The 17,250-nt window shown below is 42.2% G+C and overlaps 1 protein-coding gene across 5 annotated transcripts in view; it reads left to right on the top strand.

Annotated features, from left to right (window-relative positions):
- Window positions 1–17,250, top strand: part of LOC144685445 (disabled homolog 2-interacting protein-like) — a 794,163-nt gene that overhangs the window by 683,385 nt on the left and 93,528 nt on the right. For all 5 annotated transcript variants that reach the window (XM_078549951.1, XM_078549953.1, XM_078549952.1 and 2 more), the window contains one exon: window positions 7,397–7,495. In XM_078549951.1, coding sequence (XP_078406077.1) covers window positions 7,397–7,495 — 99 coding nt within the window. The remainder of the gene's footprint in view (window positions 1–7,396; window positions 7,496–17,250) is intronic.

Raw genomic sequence — 17,250 nt, 5'->3', positions numbered from 1 at the left:
GAAATTTTTTGCTCATCTGGTGCCAGATGTCAGACAAGCAGCCTTACATTTGGAGACAGTGAAGGGGGTCAAGGAGAGGTGGTGATGAGTTAGAGCTGGGTGTTGTCAGTGTACATGTAAAAATTAACATTGTGTTTTCAGATGATGTCGTCAGGCAGCATTTAGATGAGCAAAAGGGGAGGAAAAGGGATAGATGCTTTGGGGCATCAGAGGTAATGATGTGAGAGCTGGAAGAGAAGCCATTGTAGGTGATTTTCTGGCTACTATTAAAATAGTTAAGAATGGAACCGGACAACTGCAGCCCTATGGGGTGGAGAGACGTTGGAAGAGGATGTAATGAATCATGTCAAAGGCTGCAGACAGGTCAAGAAGAATGAGATAGGATAGTTTATCTTTGGCGCAGTCACATTTGATGCCATTTTTTATTTTGATAAGAGCCATTTGGTAATGTGGCGGCACAGAAATCTGATTGGAAGGATTCAAAGCACAGAGTTCCAGGAAAGATGGACACAGATTTGGGAGGTGACATGTACAAGTAGAGGAAAGAGTGATTGGAAATAGGATGATAGTTTGCAAGGACGAGAGGGGTCAAGCGGTTTTTCTTGATGGGGTGACAACAGAACATTTGAAGGAGAGGATGGTACCTGAGGAGAGGAAACCATCGACAATATCAACTAGGATGGGAGCCAGGAAAGGAAGTTAGGTGGTCAGCAGTTTATTAAGAATAAGGGTGGGGGAACAGGAGCTGGGTCTCATAGACAAGATGAGCTCAGAGAGTGCTTAAGAAATAAGAGCAGGAGTAGACCATACAGCATGAAGGGAGATAAAAGATTAACTGGAGGGAGATAGGTCAGAAATTAGACAAAGATGATGTTCAGCGCTAGGGCAGTGGGAAGCCTTAGGGGAACTTTGGCATGTTGGGCTAGGGAAAGGGAGGGAAGAGACAGGCAGCTCATCAGGTGGCCTCAATCTTGATACAATGAGCTCTTCACACTTGTTGGAGATTAGGATGGAGGAGACAGAGGCATATAATGTCCTATTCAATTCAGAAACGAGAGCGAAATGAGTTTCTGCGCCTCATACTACTGGTTAGCTGAACATTATAGGTAGTAATTGTTACAGAAAATCCTCTCCTGACTCTTGACTGTGCAAATAAAAGAGAATGTCACCTTAAAATACTCTTTCTCTTGCTCTTTGTTTCTCAGTAATACCAAGATGTAATTCTCAACTGCTACGTTGAATATGAACTTTCTTTTCCCCTTTTTGAGGCTTTCTATCTTCCTGGGAGTGGGAAATCCAGACTTTGCACTTCTCCACAGCTGGCAACAATCCCAATCCTCCTATGCTGTCATGTGGCACAGTTTAAATATTTTTCATTTCCAGACTCATTTGAATGACTTGATAACATCTGAAGCTCCACCCAGCAGTGGACTAGGAGTCGAGAACTGATAAAGCAATCCCCCTGCAGCAAGGATTTGAAAGTCAGGCCACCAAAGATCACTTACCTAACAGTGTGACTCAGAATCAGTCATGAATAATTCGGGTACTAGGCCACAACTATATGCCCTTAGTTCATTTGCAAAATAAATTAAACTATGGAAAGTTTGTTAACATATATCTTATCTATGTATATGCATGTGGGAAAAATAATAATCTTTTGTGTTAGTAGTCAGCTGGTTGAAAAAAAGGTTCAACTCAACATCTTTTCAGGAGTGTCTGTTCATATATTTAGCCAATTTAATTTAAATATTAAATTATATTGAAATATATGTTTAGCAGTTACATCTCTCATGCACACTATGCTACCTTAAAAACAATCTCAAAACAATCTGCACTGGAATGTAGCCCATAATTCCACAGTGATGTATTAATTTATGCAAATATTTAATGCATCTCCTCACATCCATTGTTTAATTTGTAGTTCCTTTGCTTAAAAAGTCAGATAATTTGCACCAGATCGGGAACATTTCTTTAGCGTTTCTGTATTCTAGGTTTTGCAAGATCAATTAATGTGCAAATATTTAATCTAAATAATATTAGGACTCCCACTGTGAATTATTGAGATTTTTTTCTTTCGTCCATCATTGAAGTAGCATTTCACAAAAATTATCCTTTACCATATGTGAGACTGAACCATACTGACTGGAAAGATACTGGTTTAACCCCTAGCTTTTACTGTCTATCAGCCAGAGCAGCATTGGGGGTAGAAAGTTAGATTTAGTGCCCCTAGAGCAGCAAGGACAAAGGTCAGCCAGGACACCTGTTCCTGGTTACTACCTGATAACCTACCTCCCCCCCAAGTCCTTACTAAAAGTACTGGGAATTGCTGCCATTTATGGACCTTTTCCCCCAAAAGGAGTTTCTACCTTCAAGCACATCATAAGAGAGATGAGAAAATGATGAATGAAATAACATATTTGCACCTAAATGTTGAATGTTCTTGTGACATATCAGATTGTAATCCTGATATTCCTTTATACCAGTGTTCAATTTTATTTCAATTTGGGGGATATCATTCTTGTAGGTCATTGATAATGAAACCATTGCATATTAATTATTTTTGGTAGATGTTGTAACTAACTCCAGGTGAAGCTCGGGCTGTTCCCACTTATTTCTTGGAGACTTTGCTGCTATATTAGGAGTCTCTGAGGAGAGCATCTTTTTCCCTTTTAGCACCTTAATTAATAAGGAAACTGCATTTCCCCAGTCTTGGTAAAGTAGTGATACTTTTCAAATGACATTGACATAGATATTTTGAATTGTAAGCCGTTTTAATATTTTTATAGTGATTGAAAATAGAGATCTTGCTTTGGGTTGGTCCAACTTATTTTGTTTACTCATCAAACTTATCATTTGTGAACCTCATGGAAGACACAAGGGGTGGAATTTTCTATGCCCGCTGGTGTCGGGCATCATGGAGGGCATGAGCAGACAATATGGCGGGAAGGCCAAAAAACAGTTTCACAACATCGTGAAACCAGTTTGCAATCAGCTGCTCCACCCTTCAATGGCAGGCAGCATTCCCCGCTGCCACATATCAGGAACTTCATTGTAATAAATCTGCATATCATTATAAGTCCAGCTTGCCAAAATCATTCCCCCACACTGGATCATCCGAGCACATCAAGCCAACGCCATCACAACTGAACATAAGCAACACACACTTAGCGAGCTGCACTTCACTCGGGTCTTTGAGGCTTGTTTGCCTACCTTGTTTCGGGCAGCACTTGCGGTTATCAGTGTCAGGCTTCTCCGGCAACACATCACATTTAGGGGGGCTCACGGGCAGGTCTCTACTTACGAGACCAGCTGTCAGGCGGGTGTGGCTTTTCGATGGTTGCTTGCCTATGGTTTGCTTGGGGAAGGGGGAGAAGTGGCCTCCAGCAAAGGAAGAGGCTTCAGGGCCAGGGCATTACCGGGGGAAAGGGGGTATCCCAGAGTCTGTGTGGGGACATATGTCTGTATCAGATCTGTGCAAGTGGCCTCAAGAAAGTGAGTGCTGAGGAGGCAGTCTCCAGAGGAGATGAGGCCAGTTGGTGCGTGTGAGAGTGGTGATGTCCCTTGAGCTGGCAATGAGTGAGATGAGTATATGATGGCCTTGTGAGTGTGTGAGTTTAGAGTGATGAGATGGTTGCCTTAACCTGGTGGCATGGATGCGATCATTCATCTCTTTTCTGCACTGGATGGCAAACCTCTTTTGTGCAGCATTAGCACTGACCACCTCTGCCACTGCCTCCCAAGCTGGAGTGGTGAGACTGTTGGGCCTCCTGCGGCCAAAGCGGGGCTAGAGGACATCGCGGCAGGCTCCAACGGTGTACAGAAGTCGTTCCAGGGATGTATCACTGATTCGGGGGGGGCTGCAGTCTTGTCTTATGGGGCCATGCATTCTGTGCAGCAGCTCTGGGCTGGAAGCACTGAGAGGAGTGCGCGCGGCTGCACTTTAAATATGGGGCCCAGCATGAGGAAGCGGCGAGTTGATGGCATGGCGGGCGAATGAGAGCCCACCCACCATCTAAACAGCATGTTTCCCAGGAATGCATGATTAATGAGGCAGGATTGGGATGATACGGCGTGAAAAGTCACTATTGCAGTCGGTGGGTAAAACGTTCTTTTTCCTGCCTGCTACCGTACTTAGTGCAAATCTGGGACAATTCCACCCAAGAAGCAATTACTAACCGCTTGTGCTGTAGGATTCTTTCAAAAAATTGAATGAAGGATACTGATACATTTAAAATCAGACAGCAAATAAAAAATAGGACAGCGTAATTAATAAAAATTCCCGTGTGATAAATCATAAATAGCAATGGGTAGAGTCAACCGAGCATAGAATCATATAATGGTCAGAGCACAGAAGAGGCCACTTGGCCCGTCATGTCCATGCAGACACTCTGTGCAACTCAGCTAGTCATATTCGACTGCCATTTCCCCATAGCCCTGCAAATCTTTTCTCTTCAGGTGCTTATGCAGTTCCCTTTTGAAAGCCACAATTGAATCCGCCTCCCACAGTCCTCCGGCAGTGCAGTCCAGATCCCAGCCACTCAGTGTGAAAAAGCTTTTCCTCATGTTGCTGTCGGTTCTTTTGCAATTAGGTGTTTCGCATACCACACATCCCAATGACAATTAACGAATTATAAACCATTTGTATGAATGTGCTGCAGATCCTGTAACCCTGGAAAATGAGTTAAACTGTTTTGTAATATTACTATATTGCTGTGGCGGAAGATGTGTGAACTTTAACTAGTTGCAGCAGTTGGGGCTTTTTTGCATCAAGATAGTCTTCTTTGCTGGAGGCAGTTACTCTTTCTGGGATGTGAGCCTACAGGGACCAGAGGCCATCTGATACCTCACCCACACATCTCAAAAGATTTCAAGATCCTGCTCTTTAATCAGGCAGCCTAAAATTGTATTACACGTGTAGAAAGATGATTAAAAAGGGCTTTGATCTTGAGGGAAGTGGAAGATAATAAATGGCACTGAAGACAGCATCTATATACTAAACAGGGTAGGTTTTATTGGGAAAGGAACAGGTAAGTGGGATTATAGTAGATTATTCCATCAGAAGAGCTAGATGGGGATGTGTTAAATGACTCCTGGACTATAACCCCTGTGATTGACTATTTACAAATAATATGATTCTGTGCAGTAGAATTTTAAAATTTGAATTGATGTGACTTTTAGAATATTTCAGACACTCCAGTACAGCCCTGAAGGAGCACAGTAATGTTAAAAATACTGGGGGTTAATTCCTGGTTGGACACAAAAGCAATGGGTGGATTTGGTAACACTGCCTGCATGATGGAGCTGATAGGGAATGGTAGCATAGTGGTTATCTTACTGGGTTAGTAATCCAGAGATCTAGACTACTAATCTGGAGGCACCTGGATAACAGCTGGGGAATTTAAATTCAATTAATTAAATAATTCTGGAATAAAAAACTAGTACCAGTAATGGTAATCGTGTTGTAAAAACTCACCTGGTTCATTAATGTCCTTTGGGGAAGGAAATCTGATGTCCTTCCCTGTTCTGGCATATGTGTAACTCCAAACCTTCAGCAATTTGGTTGACTCCTAACTGCCCTCCAAAATTGCCAAGCAAGCCACTCGTTTGTACTCGAGAAGGCGGCTCACCACCACTTCAAGAGCAATTAGGGATAAGCAGTAAATGACAGCCTTGGCAGTAGTGCACCATATCCCATAAATGAATACGAATAAAAGCGAGAGGCCCAAATTCTTTGCAAGGTCCGGCCCCACCTGCATTATTTTAGTGAACTACCAGCACCCATTGAACCCTGACAGGCAGCTCATTGATCGAGAGCTGAGCCAGAGCTTATTAAAAATAATGCTCGTTGAAGTTGGTAATTGTTAGGATCTCCTGGTATAATGCCAATCATGCATTAAGCCTAATTGTTTGATATTGTAGCAAATTCATTGGATAATTAGAGCTTCTCAAAGTGAGGATTAAGTGAGTAGTGGTTATGTGCAATATAAGAAATGAAGTTCAGTAATACTTGTTAATATTCAATTCTCATAAGTCAATCCACTGTTGAAGCTCTCTCATTAATCAAGAAAAACATGTAAAATAGCCTGGGGCTGACCTTAATTTCTTGCTTACACACTTTTGTTCAGTCCCGATTATGCCCATCAGACCATTTTTATCATAGTTGACTATGGTAATGCATTATAACATTGTGTGTGCATTAATAAGCATCCCAGGTCGCCCATGTTACGTCCTCCTATTATGGCAGTGTGTTAATTGCATTCACAGAGTCTGCACTCAACCAAATCTCATACTGGCCTCAAAAACAGGAACAGTATATGTGTATAAAAAAAACAAAGGTCTGCAGATCACAGACTAACTGAAGTGAAGCTATCGATTTCCTCAAATGGCGGTTTGTAGCAGCCACACATTTTGGAGAATGACAAGAATTGACATTGCCTTATGACGTTCCTGCCATGATCATGCAGCAGATAGATGCAAAAGATTTATTGTTCATTATTTTCAACATGCTTTATGTGGACTTATTAAATACAATTGCAGTATTACACAGATTCATGATGCATTATTTATTGTATTTTTTCAACTTGTCTTAATGTATGGATATGTAATATCCTCCACCTCCATTTTTATATAACATTTAACAGTACTTTAGTGGAGCTGCAGATCATTGAAATGTGAATTTCATATTGTTTAATTTAAAATAAAGGCTGGCTCATTAATCAGCATGGCACTGTATTTAATTACAGGATGACGGAGATAAAGGAAATACTTCAAAATAAAAATTCCCTACTACCTTTGAAATCACACTCATGCTTTTGGTGTCATTATGAAATAACACATTCAGTATTAGAAATCTATCTAGGTAACCAAAGTGACAGTTGCTGTCTATAGAGCAATATGCTGCACACTCAACTCTGTGGGTTGTTTCTCCTGAAGCTGTCAACTGCCTTCCTAGATTAGCATTCGTCTTCCAATACTTAGCCCAAGTGGCAATTATTCATCTGTAAATAACTGTTTTTTGATCTCGGGCATCTCAGCTAAGCCTGAGTTTGTCTTCACCAGTGTGTATATACACTCCTTTCAGCAGGAGTTCCTCAGGAGGAGGAACCTATGCTATTCACTTCTCAAGCCAAGGGCTTCTGCAACCAGCTCTCCTCTCTTCTGTCACCCCTCTCACTCCCAGCTGAGACCCATTAACTTTTGTTACAGAATGAACCTGAAATCTTTGTGATTTATATGACACAACGATGTGGGCAGCTGGGTTGGCCATGTTTATCACATCAGATGAAAACACTGTTTGAAGATTCATAATAAGAGCTTACTGACAGGTTATGTAGAAGACAAATTCAGAAAAATTAAATTAAAATAATCCTGTGAAATTAATTTATCCTCTATGCAGGTGACAACTTCAACAGGCAGCAAGTGCTTTTCATGTCGTTCAGTAGCAGAAAGAGATAAGTGGATGGAAAATCTACGGCGTGCAGTACAGCCAAATAAGGTAAAAAAAAACTGTAAGGTTCAAATATGTTGCTGCCTTTTAAAGATCTGTTTTGAGTATCAAATAGTGTTGCTTCTTTAATGAGCTTTACACAGAGCAGTGTTCCAGACTTTATCTTAAAGTGTTTTACTTAAAACTGGTTTATGCATTTCCATACAAGGAATAGAAACAGTTGTAAATAGTAAGTGACTCAGATAATTCCCCTCTTCAACCATGCTGTGATTCTCCCTATTTCTCTGTTTCCTCCATTGCTTTGTGTTCGTATTCCTTCTCTATCCTTTGAGATCAGAGATCTTTTACATATGTAAATACTGTTGTTGTTTCTAGAGGAAAAGCACGGTTGGCAGCTAACATAAATAACTACCATTATGGTGGACCTTCCCTTTTGACTCAGATGGTGTAAAGTGAAGAGCTGCTGGACACTAGAGTTCTACTGTTGGTTGTGCCTTGCATTATACTTTTTAATAGAGAAGCTCTATACATGCTTGTGTATTTTGGTTGTCTGGTGACTAATATTTTATATTGGCCCAAATTTTGCATTAATAATGATGGCAGAACTATCAGTTCACCATCATTATTCCTCTGAAACTGATGCAACTTTTGGAATTCACACATGTGCAGTTAGATGGCTAAATCCCAGACTTGCTATCAGAGATTTTTACACTTAAGAGGGTGTGCTGTTGAGGTTCCTCCAGAATATAATGATTTAGAAATCTTTGAATTAACAAGAACTTCCACTCTTCATATTGCTGTACAAACCCTTGAAAAAGTTACACCTTCTTGAATTAAGCCTAACTAGGTTTTTAATGTCATGCCAAGTTCATAATTACTGCTAAACAGCCTCACTGGCCCTGAAAGAGTACTTTTAATTTGTTGGATGTCAAATATTTCCATTATACGGGTCGAGTATTCTTTATCCGTAAATCCAAAAACGAACACATCCAAAAACTGCACTTTTTTTAACCTCATCAACCTTTAGCGCAAGATGTCTAGTTGTTTGTCAGCACTGATTTTTATTGTGAACATGTCAAAAAGAAACTTTTTCAGGTACCCTGAATTTATTATTCAGTGATGCATCTTACCTTTCTAGCCATTTTATTTACTTTAGACTATAGCTAACCTAGGCTTAGGCTATTGTAATGTCAGTTTATATGCGGTATCCGAAAACTAAAATTATCTGAAATACAGTCGGCCCTGAGGGTTTCGGGTAAAGGATACTCAACCTGTACCTGTAATAAGAAATTTCACACTTTTTAAAATTGTTTAATGTTTATTTATGTTATTTTAGTTTCTACCTTAATCCCATGTGTATATCCCAATCATTTATTTCGCCATCTGTATAATGTAAAAATAAAAAAAATGAAGGGATTTGTGATTTTTACTTCCTTGTTTTCTGTCTTTGAGAATACTACAATGAGATTGGCTGTTAGCCCTGTTTGATGACAGCACTCTTGCTGGAGATCCCCTTGACATGCCATGGATTCAACCTGACATCAGGAACGGGGATGTCCACTCCAAAGGAATAACGTCATAATGGCAAAGAAGAAGGCCATTTGGCCCACCAAGCCCATGCCGGCTCTCTTTGTAGAGCAATCCAGTCAGTCCCATTCCCCGCTCTATTCCCATAGCCCTGCAAGTTTATTTCCTTCAAGTGCCTCTCCAGTTTCCTTTTGAAATCATTGATGTCTCCACTTCCATCATAAGTAGGTCTTTTCTACTCACTGCATAAGAGATACATCCCCTCTATATCTCTTACAAAACCTTAAAGCTTTGGCCCTAGTCCTTGTACAGTGAGCTAATGGGAACAGCTTCTCTTTGTCTAACTTATCTAAACCTGTCATAATCTTGTACACCTCTTTCAGATCTCCCCACAATCATCTTTGTTCCAAGCAAAACAATCCCAGCTTCTACAAACTAACCTTGTAGCTAAATTCCCTCATCCATGAAACCATTCTTGAAAATCTCCCCTCCACCCTCACATCCTTCCTAAAGTGTGAACTGGACACATTGGTTATGGCCTAATCAGAGTTTCAGAAAGGTTCAGCATAACTTCCTGCTTTTGTACTCATACCTCTGTTTACAAAGTCCAAGATCCCATATGCTTTGCCAGTCATTCTTTCGATGGGCCGTAACTTGTGACTAGCGTCAGAAAGTGCTGGCCCACAGGAATTAGAAGAAATAAGTGCATACTTACCTGCTCTTAAGTTACGCTGATCCTTCTGTTCATCGGAGCTGCTTGGGGTCTGCATCAAAAGACTCCTCGCAGGCCCCAGCAAAGTGCAGCTCGGACAGATTCAAGGAGGTCACGCCCCTTTTTTACAGCACTTGCTACCATAAAGCAGGGAAATTGACAGGCCAAGGAGAAGGTAAGTGTCTAAGGTGAGTGGATAGGACTTGTGGGGTGGGGAGTGTTGTTCGGAGGTCCAGGGGATATCAGAAGTCCCGGTGGTGGGGGGGAGTGGGGAGTCTGCGGGGAGCAGGGGTCTGAGGGCTAGTGGGGGAGCTGGAAGTCTGGGGAGGACCGAGATCCGGATGGGGTGGGTTGTGGAGGGACGGTCTGAGGTCGGGGGGGGTTGGGAAGGCTGGTCAGAGGTGGGGGGTGGCGGGGGATGAGATGTCTGTGGGGGTTGGGGTCTGGGGGGAGGTGGGGGGGTGTCCGAGATTCAGGGGTTGGGTGGAGGGGGTCCAAGGTTCAGAGAGGGGGTGGACTGTGGGGTGGTGAGGGGTGTCGGGAGGCGGAGATTGGGAGGGGTTGGGGGAGTCCCATGGGGGTTTTCGGGGGTGTGTGGGGAGTCCCATGGGGTCAACCTGGGCCTTTACAATAATTACCCAGAAGTTAGAAGAGGCTTTACTTCACCTAAATTTTTCTGAGCAACTATTGGTGTAACCCTGGTGGAACCATCCGAAATTTGCCATTTAAACCATATTTTCGGATGGTTCTTAGTGCAATTGTCCAGAGGAAGTGTGCACTTCTGGGCAATTGCCATGCAAACCCTTACCTGGGAACCTCTGAGAGGGATTCCCCAGTACATCTTTGGAGTACCCCCCAAATCCGATGGTGGGGAGCTCAGAGGTTATGGCTCAATGTATCCTAACACCTTCAAAGATGTATGCACATGAACTCTCAGGTCCCTCTGCACACTCTGGAACTGTAACATTGGGCTGCATCTTACCTATGACAAGCGGGCTGGGTGGGGGTGGGCGTGGAGCTGATTGCCGCCCGCAATCGGCTGCTCCCTGCCATTTTACGTGGGCGGGCCTAAATGTGCGTTCCCGAGCGCTCAGCGCTACCTGTGCAGGCGGGAAAGAGGAGGGAGAGTCGGGGCCTGCGCTCTTTCGCACATTTGCGCGAAAGAGCGCAGCAATCTCCCTGAAGTACGTAATAAAACTTTTATAATAAATAAAGAGAAAAATTATTCAGACATGTCCCTCATGTGACAGTGCCACATGAGCTGGGGCATGTTTGTCAATGTAGCAAAATTAACTAATGTATTTTATTAAACCTTTAGGAAAGCTCATCCTGCCCGTGGATGAGGTTTCCTGGAAAACGCGAAGGCCGATTGGGCTCTTTGCCTTCCCGCCAACCTTAAGATTGGACGGGTAGCGTTGTTAATAGGGGTAATTACTTTTTTAATGGCCTGAATAGGCTGTTGACAGCTCGGCCGGCACGCAGCCGCCTCCAGTGCACACCCGCCAAACGAAAGGTTGAGATGAGGTCGGGACGCACGCACGTCATCTTGGGTCACTTTGCGCGTGGGCGTGTCGGGCCCGCCCCTGCACGCTGACGGCAATATCCTGGCCATTAAGCCTTTTCGCCTCTCCCTATCCATTCTGCCAAAATGCGCCAACTCACACTCCTCTGTGTTAAATTTCATCCGAAGTTCAGTAGTTAGAATGTAGCTCTGGTACTAGTAAATCTGGTGCAAAAACCCAGGTGGTGTGAGACAAATGGAGCTGGATTTTTGACCACTGCTGGGGCCAGGGCCAGGACCAGAGATGGGCGAGAACTAAAAATAGACACTGTGCGTCGGCTCCCCGCTTCCACCCTACCTCTGGGCCATTTTTGAGGATGAGATCAGAGGGCAGCAGGACTACCCACTTGCCTGTCCAGCTCATGAAGAGCCACTGGAGTCCAATTAAAGGAGGCTATTTGGGATTTTGCCAGTCATCGAGGTTCTGCAAGTGGCGGTGGCGGCTTCCCAGCGGTAAACCAGGGGACCAGCACTCCAGGCATACCCAGAGGCTCTCCCTACCTGCTTGGGTGTGGCCTACAGAGGAATTCACCCCCTTTTCCCCCTGTAGCCGCCTGACTGCAAAAGCCATTTTTTAATCTAGATTTGAAAAAGCTGGAGTCAGGGCCCCTCTATCTCAGTCCCCTCCTGGTTACATATCCTCTACTGCAGCCTGCCGCTCCTCTAACGCTGGAGGGCCTCTAATTGGCTCTCGAACTTTGAGAGAAAATGCAGCAAACCTCTCTCCAAGTGAATTGAGGGGCTGCCCCCCCGTGAAAATTACAGTGAATGACTTGCCCCTAGGGGCAGGTTCAGTACCCGGAAACAGCCCTGACCTCTGATTCCCATTCCGGGAGGGAAATCAGCTCATGGTCTCGCACTTGGTGGCGTCGATTTGCTCCAGAGTCAGATTAGGACCTGAGCTGGAAGGACTTAAGTAATAAAAATAAAAATCGGCAAACACCGGAAATTTGAAACAAAAGCAGACAAGGCTGTTTATGGTTTTCTTTTTGCTGAGTTATGCTGGCGTGCTTGCTTTGAAGTACATACAGAACAGTGGATTGGCTACGCTGTTAAACTGATTAAGTTCAGACAAACACAGAATCAGTTCTGCAAACCACCAATCACACACCAGGTCACTAGTAGAGGATTAAGTCTGCCTGCATGCAGTGGTCATCTGCATTTCATTATTATGTGGTTTTGGATTTCAGAATTGCTTTAATTTGATAAAATTAATGAATTCCAATTATACAATGCACATGTTTCTTTGTACAGCCTGGAAATACAGGTACTAACTGAACACATTTTACATGTAATATTTGAAGTTTCAGGTCACATTTTAATCACCGTAATAGTGTATTCAGTTCAGTGGCACTGATGAGCAACAATATGTGGATATGGAACAGGTTACATGCCTTGTTTTCCTTTGTGAAAATATGAAGCTCCTAGAAACCAGTTGGTCAACATTAGGAAATGCACAGTGGAGCAGAACAGAACGTGTGGCCATGCCAGCCTCACTATGTTGCCTGAAACAAACTTGACTTGCACTTGTGAGGTGACAGTTCTATGAAAAAGTGATTTAAGTTGCACGCTGCAATTTTTAAAATCACTATTGTTGTTATTCCAAGGTGGAACTCAAAATGAAGGCCTTTCCTTATTATTTGTTTCAAATCCCCTCTGGTTTCTCAATGTAAGCTGTGAAAAGCTGATTCTAGATAAACGCAGGCCTGCTGCCAAAGTACAGCTTCATAATTCGAATAACTTCCTGAGGCTGCATCATGCAGAGCAAACCTGGACTGCAGCAGAAAGTGAATGCATTTAGGTATGAGCATAATCAGATGCTCAGCATGTTAAAATGTACAAAGTAATTGGACCAATATGTCCACCCTTCAGGGCTTGAATCCAAAAGTGAGTCTCTTGTTTCCTTGCAATCAAACATAGAGCTGTTGATGAAATAGGCTGTAAACTTGTACAAAGTTGTCACTGAAGCTTGGAATTTTTGCAGTCCATTATTACAACGGTGATGTCCTGGAAAATAATTTTAAATGACTCGACGCCTCTCTTAAAATTGTTTTTAAAATGTTTTGGGATGGCCCTAATTTAAATATGTTTGACATCCTTTATGAGTCATGCACACAGACTCATTAATAGATTGAAGACTTTAGCTGCATTCCCAATAATATGGTGCACCCATCTTGGCATTATCAGCCCATTGTTTACATTCCTAACTGGTGCTGTTTCTCCATCAGACACTGGTAGCTATACCTTGATCGGTCTCTGCCACTCTGCAGATCAGGAATTACCTGCGGTACCATTGCAAAACTGCTCTGTATATTTCTAACCCTGCATTATCTGCTTCAACCACTGTTTCAGAGATCCAATCTTCGTCTTGGCTTAGCCAATGACCGAATTTTGACATAATATAGAAATTGCAAAATAATAACAAGGCTGCACTTCAACAGATAAAAGTTCTGCATAATTTTGAATTTCAGACTCTAGGATTTTACATGTGCAGTGAAAGTCCTCTGGTATCTCATCCAACTTATCATGTATGAGGTTTGACAGTTAACGTAATTGTTGTGACCCAGTGTCAATGGGATAGTTAGCAGGACCAGGAGTTCCAATGGAGTGAAATCTATTTTCTTAAGATGTAATCCTGAGCTGAATGTATCCACTTAGTGAAATACTGCAAGCAGGAGCTTGACTTTTCTGTGTATTGGGTAACGAATGATTTTTTATGATTTTATATTATATTGGTAAATGCCATAAATGTCCAATTAATCTCTAACATTTCACCATGATACCAGTTCAAGCTGATGGTTAAATATAGGGATTAATTTTCTGAGTGCATTCAAGAAGTCAGGGAAACATGTATGGTGCCAGCACTTTTTGTAGAATTATTTATTCTTTTATGGGATGTGGGCGTTGCTGGCAAGGCTAGATTTGTTACTCATAAATTGAGTGGCTTGCTCAGCCATTTCAGAGGGCAGTTAAGAGTCAACCACATTGCTGTGGATCTGGAGTCACATGTAGGCCAGAACAGGTGGGTTTTTATGACAATGGCTGATAATTTTGAGGTCACTATTACTGAGACTAGCTTTATATTCCATATTTATTTGAATTTAAATTCCACCAGTTCCACCATGGTGGGATTTGAATGCAGGTCCCGAGAGTATTAACCTAGGCCTCTGGAGTACCAGTCCAGTGACATTACCAGTGCACCACCATCTACCCATGGATGTAGATAGCAGTTCTATGATACTAAAACCCCAATCTCTACCACCTAGAAGGACAAGGGCAGCAGATGCATGGGAACACCACCCCATCTGCCAATTTCCTTCCAAGTTACATACCATCCTGACTTGGAACTATATTGCTGACCTTCACTGTCGCTGAGTCAAAATTCTGGAACTCCCTTCCAAATAATACTGTGGGTGTTCCTACACCACATGGACCGCAGCAGTTCAAGAGGGCAGCTCACCACGAGCTGCTCAAGGACAATTAGGGATGGGCAATAAATGCTGGCTTAACCACATCCCATGAACAAATATTTTAAAAATTCCAAACTGTGCAGAAGAGATTTCCCACCACATAGAGTTTGCATTTTAATGTCAGTTAACTTCATTTTCAGTAGGTATTTTAAGCGCACTTTATATTATAAAGGTGCACCTGATAATACAGGTATATGATTCTTCTGCCACTTGCTGTACTTGCAGAATAAAAGAACTATCTTGTCCATTTTCTTTACGAGCTGCCCTCCAATTGATTGGGTCTGCCTGTGGTTAGCAACTGATTCTCAGTGGTGCTAGGGGGCTGATACAGCACTGCTGTCCTGAAACCTAAGGAATGGCACTGAGAATCAAAATAATGCTTTTCACACAACAAGAATACAAGAATAACGAATCTAAATAGAAATAAGCAGAGCCTGGGGATATTATTCTGAGAATTATTTGGCCTATATTAGCAAATGAGTGTCTTACTTGTTGATAGATTTTTCTGGTTCCTCTTTAATACAGACATTAACCATTAAATGGGTTAATTCTTTTTTAAAAATATTAAATAGCAAAACCTCATACCATCATGTTAAACATTTGTGATGTTAAGGATGGAAGAGAGAGACAAACCGAAACTCCTTTATTTTCTTGCCGTTTGTCAGTAAGCAGAGATGTTTGATTTTTGAAATAGGCTGTGACATGTTTCCCCAAACCTTCTGTTTGTGAGTTCAATTTTTAAAGTGACTCACAGCAAATTCTCTTTAGGGTTAATTCAGGAGTATAGTTTATTCACACATTCAAACCTGGGGGTTGATCACAACTTCATACACACACAAGCACACTATAAGAAGATAGGAAAGATATTGATGTTGACATTGATAAGTCAGTTGCTGCAGGCTAATGAGCAATTTCTATGCCTCTGGTCAAAATCCATTGTTCACCTCAGGAGATAGATAGTGGCAATTAGTGCCTCTGCTGTTGTAACGAGTTTCGATGGCTCTCCCTTTGTTATAGGACTAGGCTGGGGAGACAGATTGTCTGCTGGTCCCTGGTTTCATTGATTATAATGTGTCCTCACAATGATAAGGGTTGAGCTTTAGTCCTGTAACTGCTGTTAGAAATTTGCAAAAATTATAGCCAACTTGTGAATCATGTGACCTATAGCAACCATCTTTTAACAAAGTCCACCTTTTAAATAAACAAAAAGGAATGCTTTGATTTAAATAGTTTATTTTCTCTTTCATGTCTTAGGGATATGACAGCGAAGTGATTCATTTTGGTAGGAAGAACATGGAATGACAATATAAAATAAAGGGCACAATTCTAAAAGGGGTGCAGGAGCAGAGGGACCTAGGGGTATATGTGCAAAAGTCATTGAAGGTGGCAGGACAGGTTGAGAGCATGGTTAGTAAAGCACCCTAGACTTTATTAATAGGGGCATTGAGTACAAAAACCAGGAGGTTATGTTAAACATGTATAAAATACTGATTCAGCCTCGACTGGAGTATTGCATCTGGTTCTTTAGAAAAGCTGTGAAGGCATTAGAGAGAGTGTAGAAAAGATTCATGAAAATGGGTTCCAGGGATGAGGATCTTCAGTTATGTAGATAGAATAGAGAAGTTGGGACTGTTTCCTTGGAGAAGATTGAGAAGGGATTTGATAGAGATATTCAAAATCATGAGGAGTCTGGACAGGGTGGATAGGAAAAAACTGTTCCCATTGCTGGAAGGATCGAGAACAAGAAGACACAGATTTAAGGTAATTGACAAGAGAAGCAATGGAGGCACGAGGAGAAACTTTAATGCAGCGAGTGGTTAAGATCAGGACTGCGCTGCCTGAGAGTGTGGTGGAGATAGGTTCAATGGAGGCATTCAAGAGGGAACTGCATTATTATGTGAAGAAGAATGTGCAGAATTACAGGGAGAAGGCAGGGGAGTGGCGCAAGGTGAATTGCTCATTCAGAGACCTGCTGACATGACAGGCTGAATGGCCTCCTGCGCTGTAACAATTCTGTGATTTGTATTTTGGTATCACAAACGGTTTCCTCGATCTTAAACAAAGTTCAAGTTTTTTAAAGTTATCTGATTTGCTGCCTCCATTCCTCCATTTATTTTTGGTCTGTAGGCTTAAATAAAATAAATTTAGTGAGACAGTTATTAATTAAAATTAAGAGAACAAAAATGCTGATTCAATGTTTTATTTGGGTGTGCCCTTAGAGCACAGGGCATACATATGTACAAACCTATGAATTAGGAACAGGAGTAGGCCATTCAGCCCTTCAAGCCTGCTCGGCTGTTCAGTAAGATCATGGCTGATCTGATTGTGGCTTCAACTCCACGTTCCACCTAACCCCAATAACCTTTGAGAATCTGACTCCAATGTGATGGTAGTATCATGGTTACGGCAGAGATGACTAGTTCAAATCCTATTGTAACAAGGTGTGAAATCAAATTGAGTAAATCTGGTAATTTGTGGGTTACGAGGAAAAATGGTCACTGGTTCACTCGTGCTCTTTGGGGAAGGAATCCAG

The sequence above is a fragment of the Cetorhinus maximus genome, chromosome 10 (genome assembly GCF_964194155.1).
Source record: "Cetorhinus maximus chromosome 10, sCetMax3.hap1.1, whole genome shotgun sequence".
Lineage (NCBI taxonomy): Eukaryota > Metazoa > Chordata > Chondrichthyes > Lamniformes > Cetorhinidae > Cetorhinus > Cetorhinus maximus.
The sequence above is the reverse complement of the archived record's forward strand: the minus strand, read 5'-3'. Positions and strand labels throughout refer to the sequence as shown.